Genomic DNA, 23,917 nt, shown 5'->3' with positions numbered 1-23,917 from the left:
CACTGGGCTCTGCCTGTCATCCGTCCTCCCAAATCCCATGGAAATGATTTACTCTTAGGCCTTGCACCCAGAGAGTTCCAGGGAGGACTACCACTTGTAGATTTATTACCCGGCATACAGCCCTCCTGTTCCTTGGAATCCTTGTAGCTGTTAACTAGCTGTGAGTTAGCATACCCTTTTTCATTATTTTGCGTCTGCACTGTAAGAAAGATAAGAATAGGGCTCTATACACTATACACCAAATACACAACTAATAGATACAAACAGAGAGAGTACATACCTTTCCTGAAGTTCATAATCAGGGTTGCCTGCTGTTGTCTCTGTGTTCTCTGTTCGCTGTGTTCTCTGTTCGCTGTGTTCGTTGCTGCTGTGCTGTGCTGTGCTGTGCTGTGCTGTGCTGGTTGTGCGGCTGGCGGTGCTGCGTCATGTGCGCAAAGCAGCCGCTGCTGGCATTATTCATACTACGCAGGATCCTATCTCTGGAACCCATTGGTCGATTTGGGTGATTGACACCTTTTTTGAAACTTTAGAGCCAATAGAATCGAGGGGGGGTCAGTAAACCCCGCTAAACACTTACGTCAAGGAGAGAGAGCCTTGCGTAAACAGCACGTGAGACAGCCGGAGCCCCGGACTGCAAAACGTTATACCTACTCTGCGGCCATGAATCTAATGATGGATTATCAGCAACAATTCTGAAGTGACTAAGAGACATTGGATTAACCTTGAGCAGCGTTTTTATTCCCTTGAACACGACTTTTGATCACAAAACAGCAACGGTAAGACATAATTATTGTTATGGTTTAGAACACTGTTGTTGTTTTCTTGCTCTGTTCTGGCTGCTAGCTCAGTGAGTTTGTGTCCTACAGTGATGATACTTATATCAAGGGATGCTCCGATCGATCGGTCACCGATCGATATCTGCCGATATTCAGCTACCGATCGATCGGTGCCCTCTAAACATGCCGATTGCGAGAGCCGATCGCATGACGTAAAATGATGTGAAATACATAACACTTTTTTTCTCTGGACGCGGCAAAATAAACTGACAAAATGGCTTCACCAGTCTGGCAATATTTCAAGGTGTCCGAAACAGACATTAAAATAGCGGTATGCAAGGAGTGCGCAGTAGAAATCCCCCGTGGTGGAACAAAACAACGACAATTTAATACCACAAATTTAATTTGACATTTAAGAGTTCATCACATCAAAGTATACGGCGAGTATGAAAGGCAAGCCAGCGCTAAGTCAGTAAAACCTCCGTCATCCACTCAGTTGACAGTGAGTGAAACATTTAAACGGCAGGAACCCTATAGCAGGGACAGCAAGAAGTCAAAAGAAATAACAGCAAAGGTAATGGAATTCATTGGACTTGATCAGCAGCCTCTTTCTGTAGTTGAGGATGCCGGGTTCCTACAACTTATTACCACCTTGGATCCACGCTATATCCTTCCAGGGCGTAAATAGGGTTGCCAACCGTCCCGTATTAGCCGGGACGTCCCGTATTTGAGCCAAAAGGGGCGTGTCCCATTCGGGACTTTGTTTGTCCCGGACTCCAGTGTAAAGGGAAAAATAAAAAATATTTTTATGTTTGTGCGCAATGCAGTGTGTCTGGCTGCGTGCCTGTGTGCTGTATGCGAAGGGCACTAGGACCGCTCAGTTGACAGGGCAGGCACAATGCTCGCATGTGTGTGTGTGAGATTTTCTCCGGTGGGCCGCGGACGCGACATCATTGTTTGTGTGGCATGTCAGCCTGTTCAGTCGTGTGGGAAAATGAGCACTGCCGGTGGAGGAGGTGATAATGAAAGAAGAGAAGAGAGAGAGGATGTGGTTCTGGGCCCTGGCCCTTCTAAAAGGAAAAGACTTGTGTCTTCTTACAACAAACAGTGGAAGAAAAACACAGTTGGGTAAAGCCTGTGAGTGGAGATCTGTCTCGGGTCTTCTGCGTGTGTGCGTGCGTGTGTGTGCTGATTGATGGGAACATGCTGGGAAAATGGTTGGTTGAAGGATAACATTAAGTCTAATAATGATGTACCGTGCATGTTCACATCATGTATACTTTGCATTACTTAATACCATTTTTCAAATATTTATTTTTTAACATTTTGGACAAAATAGCCAATTGTACATCGAGGTGCCCAGATGTCCCTATAGTGCCCACCTATCCGATTTGAACATGCTGATGTACAATGTGATGTAGTAGCCTAATGCAGGTGTAAGATCATTGTGTTTGTATTGTGTTATAGGTATGCATAGTTTTATATGCATTTTGAGGGTTTTTGACCCCTTGAACCCTAGGGGGCTGGCTCCCCCAAAAGAATTAAATAACATAACCCTAACACCGAAATAAAGTAACAAAAAAAAGTAACTAAATCCGCCAGAAACCCGAAAATCTTCGTGCGCGCGCGACACATGCTAGTGTCCCGTTTCTCCATTTCTGGAAGTTGGCAACCCTAGGTGTAAATATTTCACAGACGTATGCCTGCCGCAATTATACCAAACAGTGTATACTAGGGCTGTACCCAAATATTCGAATATCCGAATATTCGTTCGTTGTAGTACTATTCGGGTTTCAATTTCGTTATTCGGATATTCGTTTTGTTTGTTTTTTCCCCTTTTTTTCAAATTGAATTGAAAACGTACAAAATACACATTTAAGTGTTTATTTTACTATAGTTTGTCTATTTGCGTCTGTAGATTTCTCCTAAATTCACCAAAAGTTAGCATTCTAACGTAACATAAAGTACCGCGACCGCTGTGTGCACCATGTCAACAGAGATATCGTTGGAAAGCTCCGTCTCTCCTGCACAATCTCATCAGATCCAAATATGGTAATTTCCTTTGTATCAGCAACCAATCGTGAAAACACAAAGGGGTCTTAAACCAAGAAACGAAATCTCATTGGCTGGTGTACATTTCTGACAACGTGATTCGTTCAGATGCGTCACGTGGTATGCTAAAACACTTCCTGGTTAGCTTTCCGCTAGAAATTGAAATCTCAAAATGGCAGAAGAACGGTGAAAAAAACGTTCACAGAGAAGACGACAACAATTGTCACTTGCACGAAGCAAGGTTATACAAAATACAAATGACCGCGAACATGAAATACCTTCACGGAGTGCGTCGAGGCGCAAGCTATCATCCAAAGAACAGGAGGGTTTAGCTAGCGCCTCACTGCAATCTTTAAAGGTCGTTTTCTCAAAATGAGTTTTTTCTCCTACTCTGAGTTCGAAATTTCAACTTCAGTAGCACGTAGATACACCAAACCTTCCAGTTATATTCCTATCAATATTATGAAGGCTTTTACAGAAGGGTTTGTTCATATATCATTCATAGCCTGAATTATACAACATTGTGGATGTAAAAATGAAGTGAAGGAACAGCAAACCGAGCGGTCTACGAAATGAGACGGTCTTCTGGCTTAGTTCAGTAAAGTTGGAACGATATTGGGAGATTCTGATTTCACGGATCAATAACTCATGAACAAAACGTTATTCAGACACAAATGACGTATCCTAAGTACCGTGGTAAGGTTGACAACAAACTACTATCACATTTTGATTAAAAAAAGCCAATACGCGCCGTCCTCCGAGCTGGACACATTACATTGGTCTCTATCTGCAGCCGGAGAAGAAACGAGTGCTCAGGGACCGTCTGCAAAGTGCAACTCCGAAAAAAGAGAATACAATAATATTCAATCACTATTATTCAGCTTATTACTACCAAACTCACTACACACACCAATAGTCTCCTGGTGGTCATACTACAGCAAGGAGTTTGGAAGAATATGCTTTTGAATAATTGTGGGGAATATTTATAATGTAAAATCTTCAATAAATATGACATCATCTTAAAAAACGTTACTATTATACAGTTTATTTCTACCAAACTCACTATTTGCATTGTTGTTGTTAGCATCTGGTTAGCTAGCTAGGGACGGGTGGCGCAGTGGTCTGTGCATCTGATCATCAGATCAAGGGGGAGTGCTGGGGAACTCCAGTTCGAAACCCGCTCCTGCCGCCACTGCGTCAGGCCGTTGTGTCCTTGGCACGACACTTCACCCGTATTGTCCACAGTACATGTATAATATCAATGTGTACTTGTAAAAGCGCCTCGATGACCTCGAGGCGTGAAGATGGACGGTGTGGCGCAGTGTGCTGTGCAATGATCATCAGATCAAGGGGTGAAACCCGCCGCTGCTGAGTCTGTAAAGCCAGTGTGTCCTTGGGCAAGACACTTCACCTGAACTTGCTCCTGTGTGTATTTGCGCTTTGAGTCATTGAAAAAGCGCTATAATAAATGTAAGGAATTATTATTAGCTGAGCTAACGGTTATTAAAAGCTGTTTCTAAAACAAGGAGAGTCCTGTCAGACTGAGAGAGATAACTACAGCTCAGTGAGGTAAGTGACTCTGTTTAGATAGTTAACTTTAGTCTAGTTATCTCAGTGGGTCTCAAACGTTTTGGTCACCATTTATAAGAATAAATGAAAAACAGTTATGAAATACTATATGACAGTAAAACAAGAATGCAGTTTAAAAGGTGAGTGATTTGTAAAATATCCATAAAGAAAAAGAAAATCTGTTTACAGTTCTGTTTCATTATGGATGTTGGGAGATGTATCCATAAAATCATTTTGCTCTCAAAGTGCACCAGGTTGATGCATTTAACTTCAATATTTAAAAAAAAAATCTTCCCGGGAGCTTGCCCCCCGACCCCCCTATGTGAGGTCCACACACCACCTATAAAAATATCACTTGACCCCTGCTTACACCTATATGCCGTGAGCTGATTATCGAGCCTTCATTGTAACAGTTGTGGGTACACAAATACAGTGACAGTGACAGCATCTGCTGCTGAAAAGAAGAGGGAACAGTGGAGGCTCAATCAGAGGCGACGTAGGGAAAGAAAGAGGCAGGTGGAAGCTGTGATGAACCTCACACCTCTGTCTGAGGACTCTTTTGAGGAGCCTCCACAAGTTGCCCAACCTGAACCATCTCAGCCATCCTCACTTCCAAGGCCATCTGTTTCTGGTCAGCCATCCTCACCTTGGGAGGGACCACTCTCATCCTCAACACCTGATAAGGCTTCACGTGGAAGCAAGAAAAAAAACTGTGAAAACCGTACACGGAAACTGAGGGGGGAAATAGAAGAGTTAAGAAAGCAACTTTTAAGAGAAAATGTGAAGTACATCTCAAGCCTACAGTATGCCACCAATTCCGACTCCCTCCGACATGACGAACGGGCAGTATGGGGACATCTGAAACATGTTATGAGACTGAGTCTGTTTTTTTATGTCAATAAATGTAAAGTTCAATTATAAAGTCTTTGGTATCCTTTTTTAAATGTAGGACTACATCCAGTTATTGGATCTATGTGCAATGGCATATTGCAGTATGTCATTCAGTACAACGAAAGAAATATATAAAATAGTGTGTTACTTGACATAAACAATGCAAAGAATGAAGGGAATTTAATTATAATAAGAGGTTTCAGATTATTTGAAAGCATTTTTACCTGTACTGGAATAATGTAGGAAAAAAATGTTAACGGATAAAAAGCTATTGCCTTAAAAGACAAAATATTTCATATTTGTAGTTTTGGTGTGAAAATGTTATACCTGGATATAGATTCCTTATAGATCAATAATTACATTTTTCACTATCTGTGACTGTGTCATTGTCATTGATTTTAATATCATATGGAAAATAGCCTTGTTTTGCCGAATGACATTTTCAAGGGGTGTATACAATGAAATGCATAAAAATGCCTTATAGTGTTACCTTTTTCAGTGGGCACATGGAAACATGAAAAATACATATTTGAATTCACTCAGAAAATGTTGAAACTGACTTGCTGTTTCATTTTTATTTTTTTGCCCATTTGTGTGGGGATTGTTGCAGTAGAAAGTTCCACTGTAGCGACCGGTACATTAATGGGAAACCCTAAATGTTTGAGCACCCTCTATGAAACGTCAAGCTACCCCACAGCACCCCCAAAATAAATCTCTGGCGCCGCCACTGAGCCTGACTATTTGTGTTGGGGGGGCCCGACTTTTTTTTTTCTCCAAAGGGGGGGGGGGGGGGCTGACAGAAAAAGTTTGAGAACCACTGCCTTAGACAGAGAACATGCTAGAAAGGAAAAGGCGGCAATTATCAAACAAATTTTTTACGGACACTATGCTTGTTAGCTCGCTGTCGAACTAACGATAGACATGTGCAATACATTGGTCTTCGTAGTGATTACATTTTCTGTTACATATCTACCGTTAATTCGACATCCATATCTAATTCGTCAGCTTAGCAAGCAAGCATTGACTGTATGGTCCGTGCACCTGCAACTGACATTACACCTGCACCTGACGTTACAGCCATACAGTCAAATAGTATTAGCAAGCTAGTAACGAAAAGATTATTACGCTACCTACCACACACAACTGTATTTTCAAGCTAAATTAATGTAAGCTATCTGGGGAACAAATTATGAAACGTAGCGAGAACTTACCGTCACGTAACTCTCGAGACTGAATGTTGCATCAAAAAGATGGCGGAGATCTAAATAATTTCACGCACATCATGTAAAAGTACCCGGATTGAGAGAACACACTATCCATCGTTAAATATGTTTAACACCATGATCCAACCTTGTACTATATAGTGTATTAACAGTATTAACAGCCCTAACACCAGGATTTTCACACTGGCGAATTTGCAGTGTTCTACTTCTGTATAAAATACAAACTGCAGTGCTTCTTGCTTCAGAGTGAGGATGACATTTTAAGATACTATTATTAAGAAAGGTTGTAGTTTGAAAGATTATGCTTATGAAAAATAAATTCAAAAAAGGCTGGGTGTCGCTAATATGAGTTATGTTGGGTTCAGAATTCCAGAAAAGACAGACAACTTCTAAGTTGAACTATTTATTGTAAAGAGAGCAAAATATATATATTACTTGGCCAAGGACTCATCACGTCTTTGGGAATCACAGGCAGCAAAGCTGTAATCTGTAACCACCAAATCCGTCAAGAGCCTCGAACCTCGTGCGACAATACATTTTATTACACAGGGCGTTGCCCGTACATTTATGATTGGTCAAGACTAGCTGAAGAGATACCGTGGTTTAGACTTGGTTCTCTTTGGTTGCTGCGCAGACTCAGATAGAGTCTCTTGGCAACACGATCCTCCAATCGGCATTCGGCCGGCCTGTGGAAGTCCCTCCCTACTCTGGCACCATCATACTCATTTGTTTTCTATAACGTTTCTTCAGATATAGCGGGAAACCATAATGTTGCTTGGGGGGGGGGGGGTGATTGGGTCCATTTATTCCTAAATCACAGCACATACAATAAGCAAATAATATAATAATAAGACTCAGTCTTTCTAATGTGATATACAAATAGACTCCACAGTTAGAGAAAATGTAAGCTAGAGAGCTAGCTAAATGATAGCGAATAAGTAACCTTCACACATTCACTGACCTTGGTGACCATTCATCACCCCCCCCCCCCTTTGTTGGTTCTTGTGGATTTTCTCACAGTTGTTTTCCTGTTCAATGCAACATGTCCTTACAAATATATTCATACAGTATATGCTCTGTTGAAGAACTTACAAAGGAACAGCTGATGTTTCTATTAGTTGAAAAATACAATACCAAGATAATAAACATGCAAGGTCATTCCTTACTTTTGTGGGAGAAACAAACACATTGAAACTGAAACGGACCCTGTCTCTCTGTGTGTCTCAGGAGGCGGTGCTACAGGAGCAGGAGAGGATGAAAGAGGAGCAGAACGGCATTCAGAAACGCAGCGAACACCTTCTGTCCATCATGCAGCAGTTCAAAGGAATGTGAGATAGATCGATAGGCTACAGTGGAAGAAATAAGTATTTGATCTAGGGCTGTGCAATTAATCGTAATTTAATCTCGAAGAAACAAGAGCAACTCGCTAACAAGAAAGGAAAACGAATTCCGCTGTTTGGAAATCCGACGTGGAACAAAAAAAAGTACAGTGCAGCAGGGGGGGGGGGGGGTGCAGCAGGGGGGGACCGGCCGTCTGTGTGTTCTGGAGAATCACAGACGGCCGGCCCGGCCCGCTTTTTTTAAACGTCATCATTTCAGTTTTCGCTGACAGGTGACAGAGGTCCACAGTTTCCCTGCAGCGAGGCTCCCCCGCCCCCCCGTTGACAGTTCACGAGCGTGCCCCCTCGACTTCATCCACCAAATCACAGTTATCAATTAAGGACGCGCTTTACAGTGCAACGGCCGACTCAACCAGTTCGCAAAGACACAAAGATATAACTGATGCCATCACATTCTACATAGCTAAAGACGTGCATAGTTGGCAACCAGGGGTTTAAGCAACTGGCTAACACTATGGACAACTGGTTAACACTATGGACGACTGGCTAACACTATGTACGACTGGCTAACACTATGGACGACTGGCTAACACTATGGACGACTGGCTAACACTATGGACGACTGGTTAACACTATGGACGACTGGTTAACACTATGGACGACTGGCTAACACTATGGACGACTGGTTAACACTATGGACGACTGGCTAACACTATGGACGACTGGTTAACACTATGGACGACTGGTTAACACTATGGACGACTGGCTAACACTATGGACGACTGGTTAACACTATGGACGACTGGCTAACACTATGGACGACTGGCTAACACTATGGACGACTGGTTAACACTATGGACGACTGGTTAACACTATGGACGACTGGTTAACACTATGGACGACTGGCTAACACTATGGACGACTGGTTAACGACTGGTTAACACTATGGACGACTGGTTAACACTATGGACGACTGGTTAACACTATGGACGACTGGTTAACACTATGGACGACTGGTTAACACTATGGACGACTGGCTAACACTATGGACAACTGGTTAACACTATGGACGACTGGCTAACACTATGGACAACTGGCTAACACTATGGACAACTGGTTAACACTATGGACAACTGGTTAACACTATGGACGACTGGCTAACACTATGGACGACTGGCTAACACTATGGACGACTGGCTAACACTATGGACGACTGGCTAACACTATGGACGACTGGCTAACACTATGGACGACTGGCTAACACTATGGACAACTGGTTAACACTATGGACAACTGGCTAACACTATGGACAACTGGTTAACACTATGGACAACTGGCTAACACTATGGACGACTGGTTAACACTATGGACAACTGGTTAACACTATGGACAACTGGTTAACACTATGGACAACTGGCTAACACTATGGACAACTGGCTAACACTATGGACGACTGGCTAACACTATGGACGACTGGCTAACACTATGGACAACTGGCTAACACTATGGACAACTGGCTAACACTATGGCGTTATTCGATGCCATCTCGGCATCATTTCACCAGATCTGCACTAACTGCCCAAATGACAAATGCCGTGGGGAAGTTGAAAAATATGTGGCTTCAGCTGAATACTTTGCAGTTGAATTTATACTTAAAGTTCAGGGTAATCAACTGTTAAAAAGATTACAGTTTAGTACAAATTATTATTCAATAATAAGTAATAAGTTCAATAAATGGATGTTTTCAAAGTCAATGAATAATTGTATTTAATAATCGTGATATTAATATTGACAAAAATAATCGTGATTATGATTTTGCTATAATCGAGCAGCCCTAATTTGATACCTTGCAGATTTTGTAAGTTTGCCCACTTACAAATAAATTAACAGCCTATATGTTTTATGGTAGGTTTATTAAGAATATCAAAAAGAAAATCCATACATTTACATTATATAAAAGATTAAAATGTATTTGCATTTAACTGAGGGGAATAAGTATTTGATCCCCTTACAAAACATGTGTTAGTTCTTGGTGTCCACCAAGAGACGCTTCTTGTAGCTGGTCTCCAGGTCTGTGCACATCTCAGGAAGGATGTTGGTCCACTCCTCTCTGAAGACCCTCTCCAAACCTTCAGGTTTTGAGGCTGATACCTGGCCTCTGGAAGCTTCAGCTCCCTCCACAGACTTTCTATGGGAGTAAGGTCTGGAGACTGGCTAGGCCCCTCCCTCACCTCAATGTGCTTCTTCTTTAGCAGCTCCTGTGTTGCCTTGGCCGTATGTTCAGGGTCATTGTCCTGCTGGAAGACCGCTCCATGACCCATGTTCAGAGTCCTGGCTGAGGGAAGGAGGCTGTCGGCCAAGATTTTACGGTACATGTCCCCGTCCACCCTCTCCTCGATGCAGGGAAGTCCTCCTGTCCCCTTAGCAGAGAAACACCCCAAAGCAGAATGTTTCCACCTCCATGCTGACGGGGGGGGGGATGGTGTTCTGGGGTTATAGTCAGCATCTCTCTTCCTCCAAACACGGCGTGTCCAGTTGATTCCCAAAGATCTCGATGTTGGTCTCATCTGACCACATCCTCTCCTCCCAAGCCGTCTCTGAATCCTTCAGAGGTTTGTAGTCAAACTTCAGACGGCCTCTCATGTTCCTCTTGAGCAGGGGGGGGGCTTCAGGCGCTGCAGGGTTTGATCCATTATGGTGTGAGTGTGATACCAACAGTTGTCTTGGTTCCTGTGCTCCCAGCTGCCTTGAGATCATTCACAAGTTCCTCCTGTGTACTTCTGGCTGACCCCTCCCCTTTCTCCTTATCATCAAACCTCACGGGGCCAGACCTTGTGTGGAGGAGCCCCAGACCGAGGGCGACTGATGCTCATTTTGGCTGCGTCTCAGGTCGGTTATTTTCATTTCCTCGATCCTTGGTCCTCGGTATCACCGGAAGTTGATTTGTCTGCGCCATCTTGAGTAGCGTCCCATGGCGCTTATTTCTGCAGGAGGAACGATAATGGAGGAGCGATAATGGAGGAACCACCAGACCATCCTCCGGTGAAATCCTCAGACACTCGCCCCGCCCCCTTACTGTGTACCGCTCACTTATTGGACGATGCAGCGCATGCACTGATCTGATGCTTCTTGACATGAGAGCAGTTTCCCAACGGAGTGAAGAAAACACATGAACCTCACGGGACTCACTCCTCAGTTTATACCGTGTTTTGTTTCAATTCATGTTTCATTTAGTTACAAACATGTGATATATCTGAACAACAACGTGGTCAAAAATCATTTTATTCATTTATTGGAAACATTTTCATGATCGCTTTTTTCGTTTACATTTTAAGAATGGCGTTTATCTTTTTTGAGAATGAGTTATTATTTTATTTTATTTATTTGGGTCTACAACAGATGATACAAATGTTTGTGTCAGTCAATGTGTACTAACAGAGGCGGGGGTGTGTGTGAAAATAACGGGGACAGAGCTGCTGTCAGACGATCAGCTGTGCAGCGTCATCACAAACGGACGTCGCTTCACGTGACGCTCCGGAGGAAAGGACGTTCCATTGCTCTTAAAACCCATTTCCCTGCTTCTCGTGGTTTCCTTGCGTCTCTCCATGCTTCCCTGGTGGGAGGGACTGGAGGCAGGGAAACGACACAAGTGAGGGAAGCAAGGAATCCATTTAACCGAAGTGAGAAGGACCCATGTCTTTCTTCCATTTTCAAATAATCGCACCAACGGTTGTCTCCTCCTCACCGAGCTGCTTTCTGATGGTCTTGTAGCCAGTCCCAGCCTTGTGGAGGTCTATCTTGTCCCTGAGGTCCTTAGACAGCTCTTTAGTCTTGCCCATGGTGGAGAGGTTGGAATCTGATTGATTTATTCTGTAGACAGGTGATCTTTTATTGTACTTTCTTAAAGGAAATTGACTTATTTAACCGGTCTGTGGGAAGACTTGTTGTTGGTTGCAAGGGGATTAAATACTTATTACCCACAGTTAAATGCAAATACATTTGATCTTTTATATAATGTCAATTTCTGGATTTTCTTTTTGATATTCTTACTCTCCCTGTTAAAATAAACCTACCATTAACATTATAGACTGTTCATTTCTTTGTAAGTGGTGAACTTACAAAATCGGCAAGGGATCAAATAACAATTTCCTCAACTGTAGATAGATAGATAGATAGATAGACTATTTCCTGCTGTTTTATATTTACAAAGCACTTTGTGATCAATGCTGGGTGAGCTGGGCAAATCTGCTTCCTTCCATAAGCTTTTATAGCTTCTTGAATAAACTAAATAAACTACTTACAGGCTATCACCATGTTACAATTCTAAATTCCATCTAAATTAAAACCTTATACAAACAAAATCAAACTATCTTGATGAGGTATTTCCATTGTTACATCAGGGAAGTAATATGCAAACAAATGTGACCAAGGGAATTGTTAGATAATAAGAACAATTCAAAAAAACAAAAAGGTGGAGATTGTATTTGCAGTACACAATAAAAACAGTATTGATGACTGTAATTATTATGAAATAGTATGTACATTTTCTAACTAACCAAGTTGCTAACGAAAAGTCAACAGCATGTTTGTGTTGAGACTGCAGGTCACCTACTGTTTGGCTGTGTGTGATAGGCTATGTAGTCCTAATATTTTTATTGTGCATATTTCAATAAATGTTCTTTCACTCAGAAATAAGACTCTTGATTGAAATGAAGCTCACTGCAGTTCAATCAGACAGACTACCTTACAGTTACTCTTTCTCAATGCTTCAGCTGCTTCTAATCAGTTGGTTATGGCCGTCCACTCTTTCACTTAACCAGAGATTAGATGTTGCCAAAATCTGCAACAGCATATATAGTGCTGCTGTCAGACTTTACATGTGTTCTCTTCTCTGCTGCTATCAGCAAATCGGTGTGTCTGTAGGGGAGAGTGGGGTAAGATGAGCCAATGTTTACGTATGTTGTCCTCTAGGCAAGGCAAAATTAGAAGCTTAACTTCAGGATGTCTTCTGTCAATCAAAATGAAAATAATGAATGAATCACAAAAAAATGTGCTCTTGTGGCTTAACTTACCCCATTTAAGGGGTAAGTTAATCTTAGCTGACCTACTGGATCATGTGATCTCTCACACCCAACCTGCTGAACCCTTCTCTTTCCAGTTATTTGCTACAGGAATGTTGTTGCTTCTACAATATTTAAAACATAAAAAACACTACTTTATACTACAGAAACTCATCTTAACCTCAGTGCCTCATGGCGGGTTAAGTTGAACCACTGGCTCAGTTTACCCCCCAGCATGTGGCTCACTTTGCCCCAAAGCCACATCATTTTACACCCGGAAGTAAGGATTCTCTCTAATGTCAATAGATTTTACAGTGATATCGGCATTACTCATCAAGTCAAAGTATAAGTTAAGGCCAGACACTACAGGTGAATAGGCTAATTTTGTTCACTTAAAGATATCAGGAAGAAATGTCTGCAGTTAATTAGGCTACTTACATTAAGACAATTGTTTTTTGTATTACAAGTTTTAATATACGTGAGAAGGATTTCAAGATGGCGCCTGTGTCGGCATCCCGCTCCCTCAGCTCTCTGCCTTTAGCTATCCTGTTTTATGTTTGTCAGAATGTCCCTGCTCTGCTTGTCTATGATCGCCAAGCTCTCCTCCACCTAAGACCCTCACTGGAGTGTATACTGCTGCCCAAACCTATATCTGGCAACCGTAAATCGACTCCCCCCCCCTCTACTGTCAGATATTCCCACCTACCTGCGCCGGCTGCCCTGCATCCTGCCTCACCGAAAGCGCTTCAGACGACGGGGAAAGCGTGGTGGTGCGCTTGTCCATCAAAAAGCACACCTGACGGCTTCTTCCGTGACTTATCCACGCATCAGATGAGACGCACTACACCTTCGGCCAGCCCGGAGAGAAAACTCTGCATGGCTTTGCTAAACGCTAGGTCAATAGAAAACAAGACGTTCCTGTTAAACGACTTCTTCACCTCTCATGATCTGGATTTGATGTTCCTGACGGAGACCTGGGTCCACACCGGCGAGTATGTACCGTTCTCTGAACTTCTTCCTCCCGACTGTACTTCCTTCAGCTCCCCCCGTACCACCGGCCGTGGTGGGGGTATAGCCTCAGTGTTTAGAGATAATCTCCAATGCCGTTTGCTTCACCCAGTAACTAGCTATGATAGCTTTGACTTGCAGCTTTTTGAATTGAACCCAGCCTCGTCTGTACTCTGCACAGTCGTGTATCGTCCGCCAAAGTACAATAATGATTTCATAACTGACTTTTCTGACTTTCTGTCCGGGATCATGGTGAAATATGATCGTGTTTTGATCTGCAGAGACTTTAATGTGCATGTGTGCTGCGAGTCTAAACCTCTGGTTAGGGATTTTTTAAACCTCCTCGACTCTTTCGGTCTCATTCAGTCTGTGGCTGGCCCAACACACGATAAAGGACACACCTTAGACTTAGTATTATCGTTTGGATTGTCTGTCTCTGTGGATGCAATCTGTGCAGGAACGCGTTTCTCAGACCATTTACCGGTTCTGTTTACAACCTCGATCGCTTCTGTAGGAATCGAATCACGTGCTCCTGCGCGTTGTCTGCGTTCAATTAACCCCTTGACTGCCTCACCGTTTTCAGATGCTTTTAATACTTATCCGATTTGTAAATTAGAGGTGAACTGTGCTTTTAGTGCGGATGAGCTTATCTCTTTGTTTGATTCGACATGCACACTAATACTGGATTCCGTTGCTCCTTTTACGCTTAGACGCACCAAAGTTCTCTCAGAGGCGTGGCTCAATGATTGTACTCGCGCTTTTAGACACGCTTGTAGGCGTGCAGAGAGAAAATGGAAAAAGGATAAACTTCATGTCTCCTTAGAAATTCTTCGTGCTTGCCTTTCCGACTATCAGACGGCAGTCAAAGCAGAGTATATTTCTCTGTTCATCTCCAAAAACACCATAAACCTCAAGTTCTTTTTAATGTCCTTAATTCGATCATTAATCCTTGTGATGCTTCTCCAATTGTGCCATCAACTACTCTCTGCGATACATTTCTTACATTTTTTATCGAAAAAGTATCTGCTCTAAGGCTAGCCTATACTACCCCAGATCCTGCACCCTTTCTGTGTCCTGCTGTCCTCGACCACTTTGAGCCTGTATCCCTCTCTTCTCTCTCGGAAGTAGTCAAGCACCTGCGGCCGACAAACTGTATCTTAGACAGCATTCCCTCTCGCTTCCTCACGGCCCGTACACACTACAGGCGTCAAAAAAGGCTTCCAACGCTTCGCCCATTCATTTGAATGGGGTGACGTAGGATATTTTCAAAATTCACCGAACTGCATTGTGGGTAGCATGGCAAGGCGTTGCAAGCCTCGCGAGCGTCTATCGGCGTCAAAAGTTCAACAATGTTCAACTTTTGAGGCTCGAGGCTTGCTCGAAGCTGGCGTCAGCCAATCAAATCCCGTTTTTGAATTCCCGTCATTACAAGCACTAGCCAATCAAACCGCGTGTATGCAGGTCTCGACTATTTTCCTTATGTCAGAAAATGGAGGACAAATTAATCATTTCCGTGGCAAATGTCCCAGTCCTGTATGACTGTACTCTGTTCACCTACCGGGACCTAAACCGGAGGAACCAGGCATGGCGGGAGGTGGCAGAGACAGTTGGTGAAACTGGTAGGTTTTAAACTGTTTGGAGAGTTTATATCCAGTTTACTTCGTTTTAGCATTGAACAGACAGCTAGTAATGTAGCATAATAATAACATATTGTGGTGACCACCTTCGATCGCCTCCGACTCCCATATCTCTCGGCACTACAATATCATATATATTAATAAAAAAATATTATAATAAGTATAAGCATAATATATAACATAACATATAATACATGCACAGCTATCAAGCATAGGCAGTACATTTAGCCAGCTAGTAATGTAGCATAACATATAATATATATTAATATATAATATAAGTATAAGCATAATATATAATATAACATAATACATGCAGAGGGTGTCGTTTTTCTCATACTGATATTCTGAACAATCTGTGTTGTTGTATTTGCTGTAAAGTGTCTCTACTGTAGGCTATTTTTATTATATGTACAGCACTTTGGCTCCACCAAAAATCGTTTATAAATGTGCTATATAAATAAAACTTGATTTGATTCACAGCTATCAAGCATAGACAGTATATTTAGCCAGCATGGAATGTAGCATAAAAATAGCATTCATTAATGGAGGAATAATTTAGTAAATTAAAGAAATTCACTTTATTATTTATTAACTTTATTATTTCATTTCATTTCATTAGAGAACGTCTGCAAGAAAAGATGAAAGAAGTCTGCTGTCTGCTGTGACCAATTGCCCAGCCAACCCCACCAGTGGTGGAGGAGGACGAGGACTTTCAATTCTTCAAGAGCCTCTTGCCCACCATGAGGCAGATGACAAAGGCACAGAGGGCAAGAGTCCGCCTCGGGGTACACCAGCTCATTTTTGAGGTGGACCAGGAGAACAATGTATAATTTTATAATTTTTTCACACATACTGATCCACATTACATTTTTTTACACTCATCACACACACTTCACTCAAATAAAACATTATTTCAAGTATGTTATGGCTATACTGTGTCTTCACTTGTTCATGTGGTTTGTCAGTTGCAACATACCAGAAGCTTCATGTATGTCGGTATATATAATGTGCTTTCTTCTGTAATTGGTCATGTGAAAACATATTGAAGTTATGAGTGGTTTATCAGTAAAAACAGGGCTGAAAGAAAAAGGTTGTTAGTCATATCATAATATAATAATATCAATTCAAGAAACATGTTTATTAGGAATGTTTGATTTTAAAATGGCTCATTTGGAATATTTGCTCTGAAAATGGGTAGCTCTTAAAAGAGCTTTTGGTTTAGAGGAGCCATGGTGCCCCTACACCACGTTATGCTGCCATGACAACACCCTCCTCATTCAGATAGGAGCAGAAGGTCTCCCGCAGTTGGATGGATCGGCGTGTGGCGTTGTTTGAGCCCATCCTAGGTGCATCGCGCAGGGTTGGAGCTTCATCACTCGACTTTGCGACGACAGGTGTGCGTGATGGCCTTCCTATTGTCTTCCTGCGGAGGACATTGTGCAACACACAGGTGGCCTTCACATACAACTCTGCTACCTCCGGGCTGGTGGTGATGACACGCCGGAACATTCTCCACTGAGATGAGAGGATGCCAAACGCACATTCAACAACCAACCTGGCCGGTAGTTGAACAGCCTCCTGTGAGGTGACGTCCAGGGAACGGACGCAGCAGGTTGTCCAGCAGCGGAAAAGCCTCATCCCCAACAAACACACGGGGGAGAAGGCCGAGCCGCTCTGCTCCCGTGTTGACGGTGTCAGGTGGTAGCTGCAGACTGCCATCTCGGAGGTCCTCTCCAAAAGAGGAATTCCGCAGGCTTCCACCGTCGCTGCTCCTTCTAAAACCTCCGACATCCTCTACCCTGAAGAGGTACTGGGCATCCCCTACCCTGAAGAGGTACTGGGCATCCACGACAGCCAGTAGTACCAAGGAGTGGGTGGACTTGTAGTTGAAGTACAGGGACCCAGAATGTGCCGGAGCCTGGATCACCATGTGCTTCCCATCAATGGCACCAACGCAATTTGGAAAGTTCCAGCGCTCCTGGAACCCAGCAGCGATGGCTCTCCAGTCCTCCGTCTGTGGTACCGGCATGGTCTCCTCGACCAGGGCGGTCCAGATGGCACCCGCAACCTCCTTCACGATGACAGCCACTGCTGCATGCCCGACCCGATAGCTGAATGCTATGGTCCTGTACGAGTCACCGGTTGCCAGGTACCTGAGAAAAAAGTAATATACATGATTTAAAAAAATAAAAAAAGTTATACGCCACGCAGACACACACCACAGACACACCAACATACCACAGACACACACACACACACACACACACACATCACAGACACACACATCACAGACAGACACACACCAACATACCACAGACACACACACCAACATACCAAACACACAATTACACCACAGGCAGACACACACACATCACAGACACACCAACATACCACAGACACACAATTACACCACAGGTAGACACACACACCGCAGACACACACACACAATTACACCACAGACAGACACACACAATTACACCACAGGCAGACACACACACCAACATATCACACACACACACACACACACACACACACACACACACACGGGAGCAATACTGCGTTTACCTAGCTATCTTAATTAATGTCATTAATCTGAACTAAATCACAGACTTCATTCATTCATTGCATGCATTCTCTCTCTTTATATACACAAAACGTACCGTAGGCAGATGGCGAGTCGCTCGGCGGGTCCGTTTGACAAACGCATACGGGTGTTTGCCATCCAGGCGGATCTCTTGGACAAGAACGTGGTATTCCCCCCGTTGCAGACGTTTTCTGAGTATCGGATGTACCCAACAGCGACGCACTATACGTGGCCTCCTGCGAGACATTGAATAAACCAACGCTACCGTTGCTACAAAACCGGCATCCATTTTGGCAATAGTGAAGAAGAGCCGGGCTTTTTTTTGCTATGCCAGGGGCGGGCGGGAGATTCCTGATTGGTTGTTGGTCGCCTTGGGTGCGAGAAAGCGCCAAGCCTCGGACACGCCCAGCTTCAAGCTTTTCTGACGCCTGTAGTGTGTACGGGCCATTAGAGATGTTTTTGAATCAGTTGGAGCAAGTGTTTTATTGCTTGTAAACACCTCTCTTAGCTCAGGATGTGTCCCAGCTGCCTTCAAACATGCCGTGGTTAAGCCACTACTTAAAAAGAAAAATCTCGATCCCTCCATTCTCGCAAATTTCAGGCCCATCTCCCAGCTACCCTTTTTATCTAAAGCCCTGGAGCGAGTAGTCTACGCCCAGTTGCAGTAATTTCAGTCTGGCTTTAAACCTATGCACAGCACTGAAACAGCCCTTTTAAGTGTTTTTAATGATCTGCTCTTAGCCGCCGTTTCAGGCAGCCCAGCTGTTTTGGTGCTGTTAGATTTAACTGCTGCCTTTGACACTGTGGATCATAGTATCCTGTTGTCACGGCTTGAACAGTCCGCAGGCATTACAGGCTCTGCCCATACATGGTTCAGGTCTTATTTGACGGACCGTAGCTTCTCAGTGCAGTTAGGTGTCTTCTCCTCTACCAAAGCCCTTCTTACCTGTGGGGTTCCCCAAGGTTCGATTCTGGGCCCCATCCTTTTTCTATTGTACATACTGCCCCTAGGTTCAATTCTTACAAAACATAATATCCCCTTCCATTGTTACGCTGATGATGTACAGATCTATCTGCCTCTCAATCAAAATGCCAACTCATTACAGCAGTTGAAGGAAGGCTTAACAGAGATTAAATCCTGGCTGAGACAAAACTTCCTCACCCTTAATGAGAGTAAGACCAAGGTCATCTTTTTTGGAAGCCAACCAACAGTCTCCCCGGTTTATATTCTGGGCTCCCTCAATACAAATATCCTCCCCTCTGTTATGAACCTTGGAGTGACCTTCAACAGCGCCTTTAAATTTGATAAGCAGGTTAGCACTGTAGTCAAGACCTGCTTTTTCAAAATACGACTATTGGCTAAGACCAAGTAGTTTTTATCTTTTAAAGACCTAGAAAGGGTTATTAATGCCTTTGTTACCTCAAGACTGGATTACTGCAATGCTCTGTATGTGGGTACGGACCAGGCCTCAATTAGACGCCTCCAGCTAGTTCAGAATGCAGCTGCATGTCTTCTCACTGGCCATAAAAAGCGTGACCACATCACCCTAATTCTGGCTTCATTGCACTGGCTTCCAGTTCGGTTCAGAATAGATTTTAAACTCCTTTTATTTGTTTTTAAAGCCCTAAATGGGCTGGCTCCGGCCTATATAGCCGAACTCCTCCATCGCTACACCCCAGGCAGAGCCTTAAGGTCGGCTGATCAGCTGCTGTTGATAGTGCCTAAGACCAGCCTCAAAACCCGAGGGCGCCGAGCTTTTGCAGCGGCTGACCCTAGGCTTTGGAATACTTTGCCCCTCCATGTGAGGTCGGCCCAGACCCTGGGGGTTTTTAAGTCAACACTTAAAACTCACTTTCTCTCTTTGACTTTTGTTTAATTATCTATTTATTCATTTATTTAGTTATTTATTTATTCATTTATTTATTCATTTAGTTCTTTATTTTAATATTTATAACATAACATAGGATTTCATAAAGTATTTTTAAAATAGTTTATACATTATTCAAATATAGGAATAGTAGATAGGATTACTTAAAATATAGTACCTTATATTTCATCTTTTTTCCATTTAGACCCTTGTGGTTTATTCTTAAAAATCCTTACCCTTACACACCCCCCATTTTCCCTCCGCTGGTCTATGGCCTTGTAGAGGGTAACGGTCCCCTCCGCTGGTCTATGGCCTTGTAGAGGGCAGAGCTATTTAATAGAAGAGTTACGACACCGGAAGTCCAAAAACGGTTATCGTCACGTGGTTCATGTAGACGAGGGATCGTTCCCCGGAAGTTCATGGCGGGCAATGTGAATGCATTGATAACAGGAGATAGAACTACGATTTTTGGTATTTATTAGTGAATAAAGGTTTTGATTTGCAATATCGATAACAAATCGATATGTGTATGTATTTACATCAATATGTTTTAAAAAATAAAATCGGATTTGCTAATATTAAGTGATACTATTAGGATTAGTGTGAACAACTAGTTTACATGTTACTAACAGTGCCTTGGTTAAAGAGCCTGTTGCTGTTTATTTATAGCTTTGAATTCTTTCAAACCAATATTATCTTCTTAAACTTGTATGGTAGTCAGGAGCATCACTTTCTAATGTTTATTGATACATTTAGAGGGAGGGGATCTAAAGTAATGCTTTAAAATTCAGATTGGATTCATTTCTACCATTTTCTTAAATTCATGGTAGTTTCAGTAATCCCCTGGTAATTGAGGACACAAGTTATCTAAATGATTAATGTCGTCTTTATGGCTTTCAGAAAGGACAGGAGACCGACAGGATATGATGATGATGATGATGTTAAATGTGTTGCTTTAGGAACATCCATTGCAAATACATGGAATTCAATAAACATTGAATAGCATATCATGCAGTTTGTCGGTGCCTTTTCCTCCGTGTTGTCCTGGTTTGCTGTGCTGCCTCCTAGTCGCCACCATGGTTTGCTGTGCTGCCTCCTAGTCGCCACCATGGTTTGCTGTGCTGCCTCCTAGTCGCCACCATGGTTTGCTGTGCTGCCTGGGGATGCTCAAATCGCTCAGAGAAAGGAGTACGAATGTACGGCTTCCCCACTGACACAGAGCGGAGGAAAAAATGGCTGGCTCAAGTCAGCAGGAGCAATTTCACGACTAACAGCAACAAAATATGTGATTTATATACAAACACTGCATTTGCACTTTTTCACAAAACGAAAACCACACCATTGGGAAAGCTTAATGTTTTGTTTAATACAAAAAAACAGGGAAAGGCTTGAAAAATACTGAGAGTTGAGACTCAGGGTGCAGGGTGAGGGTCTCAGTGCAGGTATTCAGGCTCCATTGAACCCCCCTCTGGTTCTTGTGCTGAGAGAGGGAGTAACAGACAGGAGAAAGGGTTATACACACCTATATAGCACACCTATTGCCTTGGGGAGATAACGTGTTTACTTATATAAAACAGTAGTATTAAACGTACCTTGTGTTTTCACTCTCACTTAAGTCCCTCTCCCTTTGCCATCAATCCAGAATCAGCTGAGCTGCAACATTATACAGACAGGTAATAATCAACAGAATCACAAGGACACAATATGGGTCTGCTAAAAACACTCACTCTTACACGCACCAAAGTTATATTTATCTAATATTTAACTCCCTCCACCCCCGCATACAATCCCGTTTAGAAGCTCCTCTTCTCTAATTCAACATGTTGGACGAAATGACATAGAGAGAACGGAATTTACAATTAAAAGGCTGTTCAACGTGTGTTGCTAACTTGCTTCGGTATGCTAGCTTAATCTGTTATCTGTAAACGTTCCCTAAATCTACTAATTTAGGGATAATCCACTGACATCCTTTAATACACATGTTAATTTGAATCAGATGTACTGATAATATCCGCAATATAAATCTTTAAACTTCTTCTTACCTTTAAAAGTCCGTCACGAACGGTGTATTATGCTGCAACTCCACAGCTCTGCCAGCCTTGGCGCTAACTTCCGGGGAACGATTGAGAGGCTCCACGATCCGCCATTGCTGTAAAAAAGTGGTCCATTGGAGTGAACGGAGATGTCGTAACTCTTCTATTAAATGGCTCTGGTAGAGGGTAACGGGGTACAGAGTCGCTTACTGTAGATCAGAGGTGCCCAGTACGTCGACCGCGGGCGACCGGTCGCCCGCGGGGGCAATGCTGGTAGACCGCGAGTCATTCATTAAAATAAAAAAAATCAAGCTCCGTTAAAATAGACAAAACAGGTTTTGATCCCTCCTCCCTTGTCCTCCCTGCCACTTAATGCAGGAGTTTACTTGATTGACAGAAAAAGCGACCTATCGCTTTCCAGTCTGTTAACCCAGAATGCAAAGCGATATAACATCAGTCAAGTGCCGGGTAGTGATGGGAATTCCGGCTCTTCTTGGTGAGCCGGATCATTTGGCTCGGCTCACCAAGAAGAGCCGGCTCTTTCGGCTCCCAAAGGGCTCTTCAGTTTACCACATATTATACCTTTTATAATTAAATCAAATGCCATGCCTCATTTCGCTCCATTTGCTCTTTCCAGCGCTGTTTTTGCAGGGGGCTGATTCTGTGAGCTGCAGCTGACCACGCCCCCCTGCAGGAGAGGGGAGCGTGCTCTGAGATCAGCTGCTGGGCTGCAGCGGGGAGAAGAGGGGGACAAAAAGAGATCTCCGTCCTCCGTGTTTTATTCTTATAGAAGTAAGAAGAGAAGTAATGGGGCAGAAACCCTCCTTTTTACGCAGCGGTCCAGACATAGACATCATAGCTACGGCGACACATATTCAGTTGCCAGTTACTTTGGCATTAGGGAAGGGATATCTAGATACTTTCCAAGGTTTGACATCATGAATTGTGCTACTTTGTGCACATTGTGCAAGCAACGATGTTTTCAAATCTGTAATCAAAAAGCTCCTCAAAAACACTATAGAAGCAGTTCCTGCCTTTGTTACGTTAGTTCAAACGGTAACAACGGACTACTTTTCTTAGCGGATGCATGTCAATTTAAATCAATACATAAAACTATTTTTTAAATCAATAAAATCATTTCAATTAATATTGGGAGTCATGTCGTTACTTTGTTGAGAATGTGGCCATGTGTAATAAGCGGGATAATGTGCACATTGCAGATTGCATAATGTGCTTTCATGCCGATCTAGATCCCTCCGCAAAAAAAATGGCTCGTTCGCGGGGCGAGAGCCGGCTCTTTGAGTGAGAGAGAGAGAGAGAGAGAGAGAGAGAGAGAGAGAGAGAGAGAGAGAGAGAGAGAGCTGGTCATTTCAAAAGTAGCCCACCGGCCCAAAAAGTGTGGGCACCCCTGCTGTAGATAAGCGGGGGAGTGCATCTGACGAAGAGATAGGTTGTTGTGCTCCCTATCTCTGTTTCTTATCTATATCTAATAGAACTGCTCGGGTCTTGATAGATTGAGTGGGGAAGTTCATGAGATCTTTCTAGAGGGTTATCAAGAATAACTTTTATCCAATTACCTTTTCCCTCTCTGTCTGTGTCTGTGTATTCTCTTGTTCCGATTAACCCAGCCAAATCTTTTTTCTTGTTTTGTATCTATATCAACGCCGGGATCCGGAGTCGAGGCTGATCCTCTTGCTGTAGTCCCGTGTCTTGGATCCTCTATCCTGAGTTCTGGATTAAGTCGTGGACTTCGGGTAGTGGCTGAACCTGTCTCTGCGGTCCTGCCTTGGGTCTCACCATGCTGCTTCCCTGATGGCTTCCACAGGATTGTAGCTGACATCCTCGTGGATTCATCTTCTTATTACAGACACATGCA

At 43.2% G+C, this 23,917-nt stretch overlaps 1 protein-coding gene across 1 annotated transcript in view; it reads left to right on the top strand.

Moving 5' to 3' along the window:
- The window catches only part of LOC139434889 (rab9 effector protein with kelch motifs), a 147,265-nt gene extending 139,422 nt beyond the window's left edge, over positions 1-7,843 (top strand). The window contains 1 exon segment of the mRNA XM_071204932.1: positions 7,739-7,843. Within this exon segment, the coding sequence (XP_071061033.1) occupies positions 7,739-7,843 (105 nt within the window).
- Positions 7,844-23,917: the final 16,074 nt, after the last annotated feature.

This window comes from Pseudochaenichthys georgianus, chromosome 12 (assembly GCF_902827115.2).
Source record: "Pseudochaenichthys georgianus chromosome 12, fPseGeo1.2, whole genome shotgun sequence".
NCBI lineage: Eukaryota > Metazoa > Chordata > Actinopteri > Perciformes > Channichthyidae > Pseudochaenichthys > Pseudochaenichthys georgianus.
Note: the sequence above shows the minus strand (reverse complement) of the source record. Positions and strands in the feature narration are given on the sequence as shown.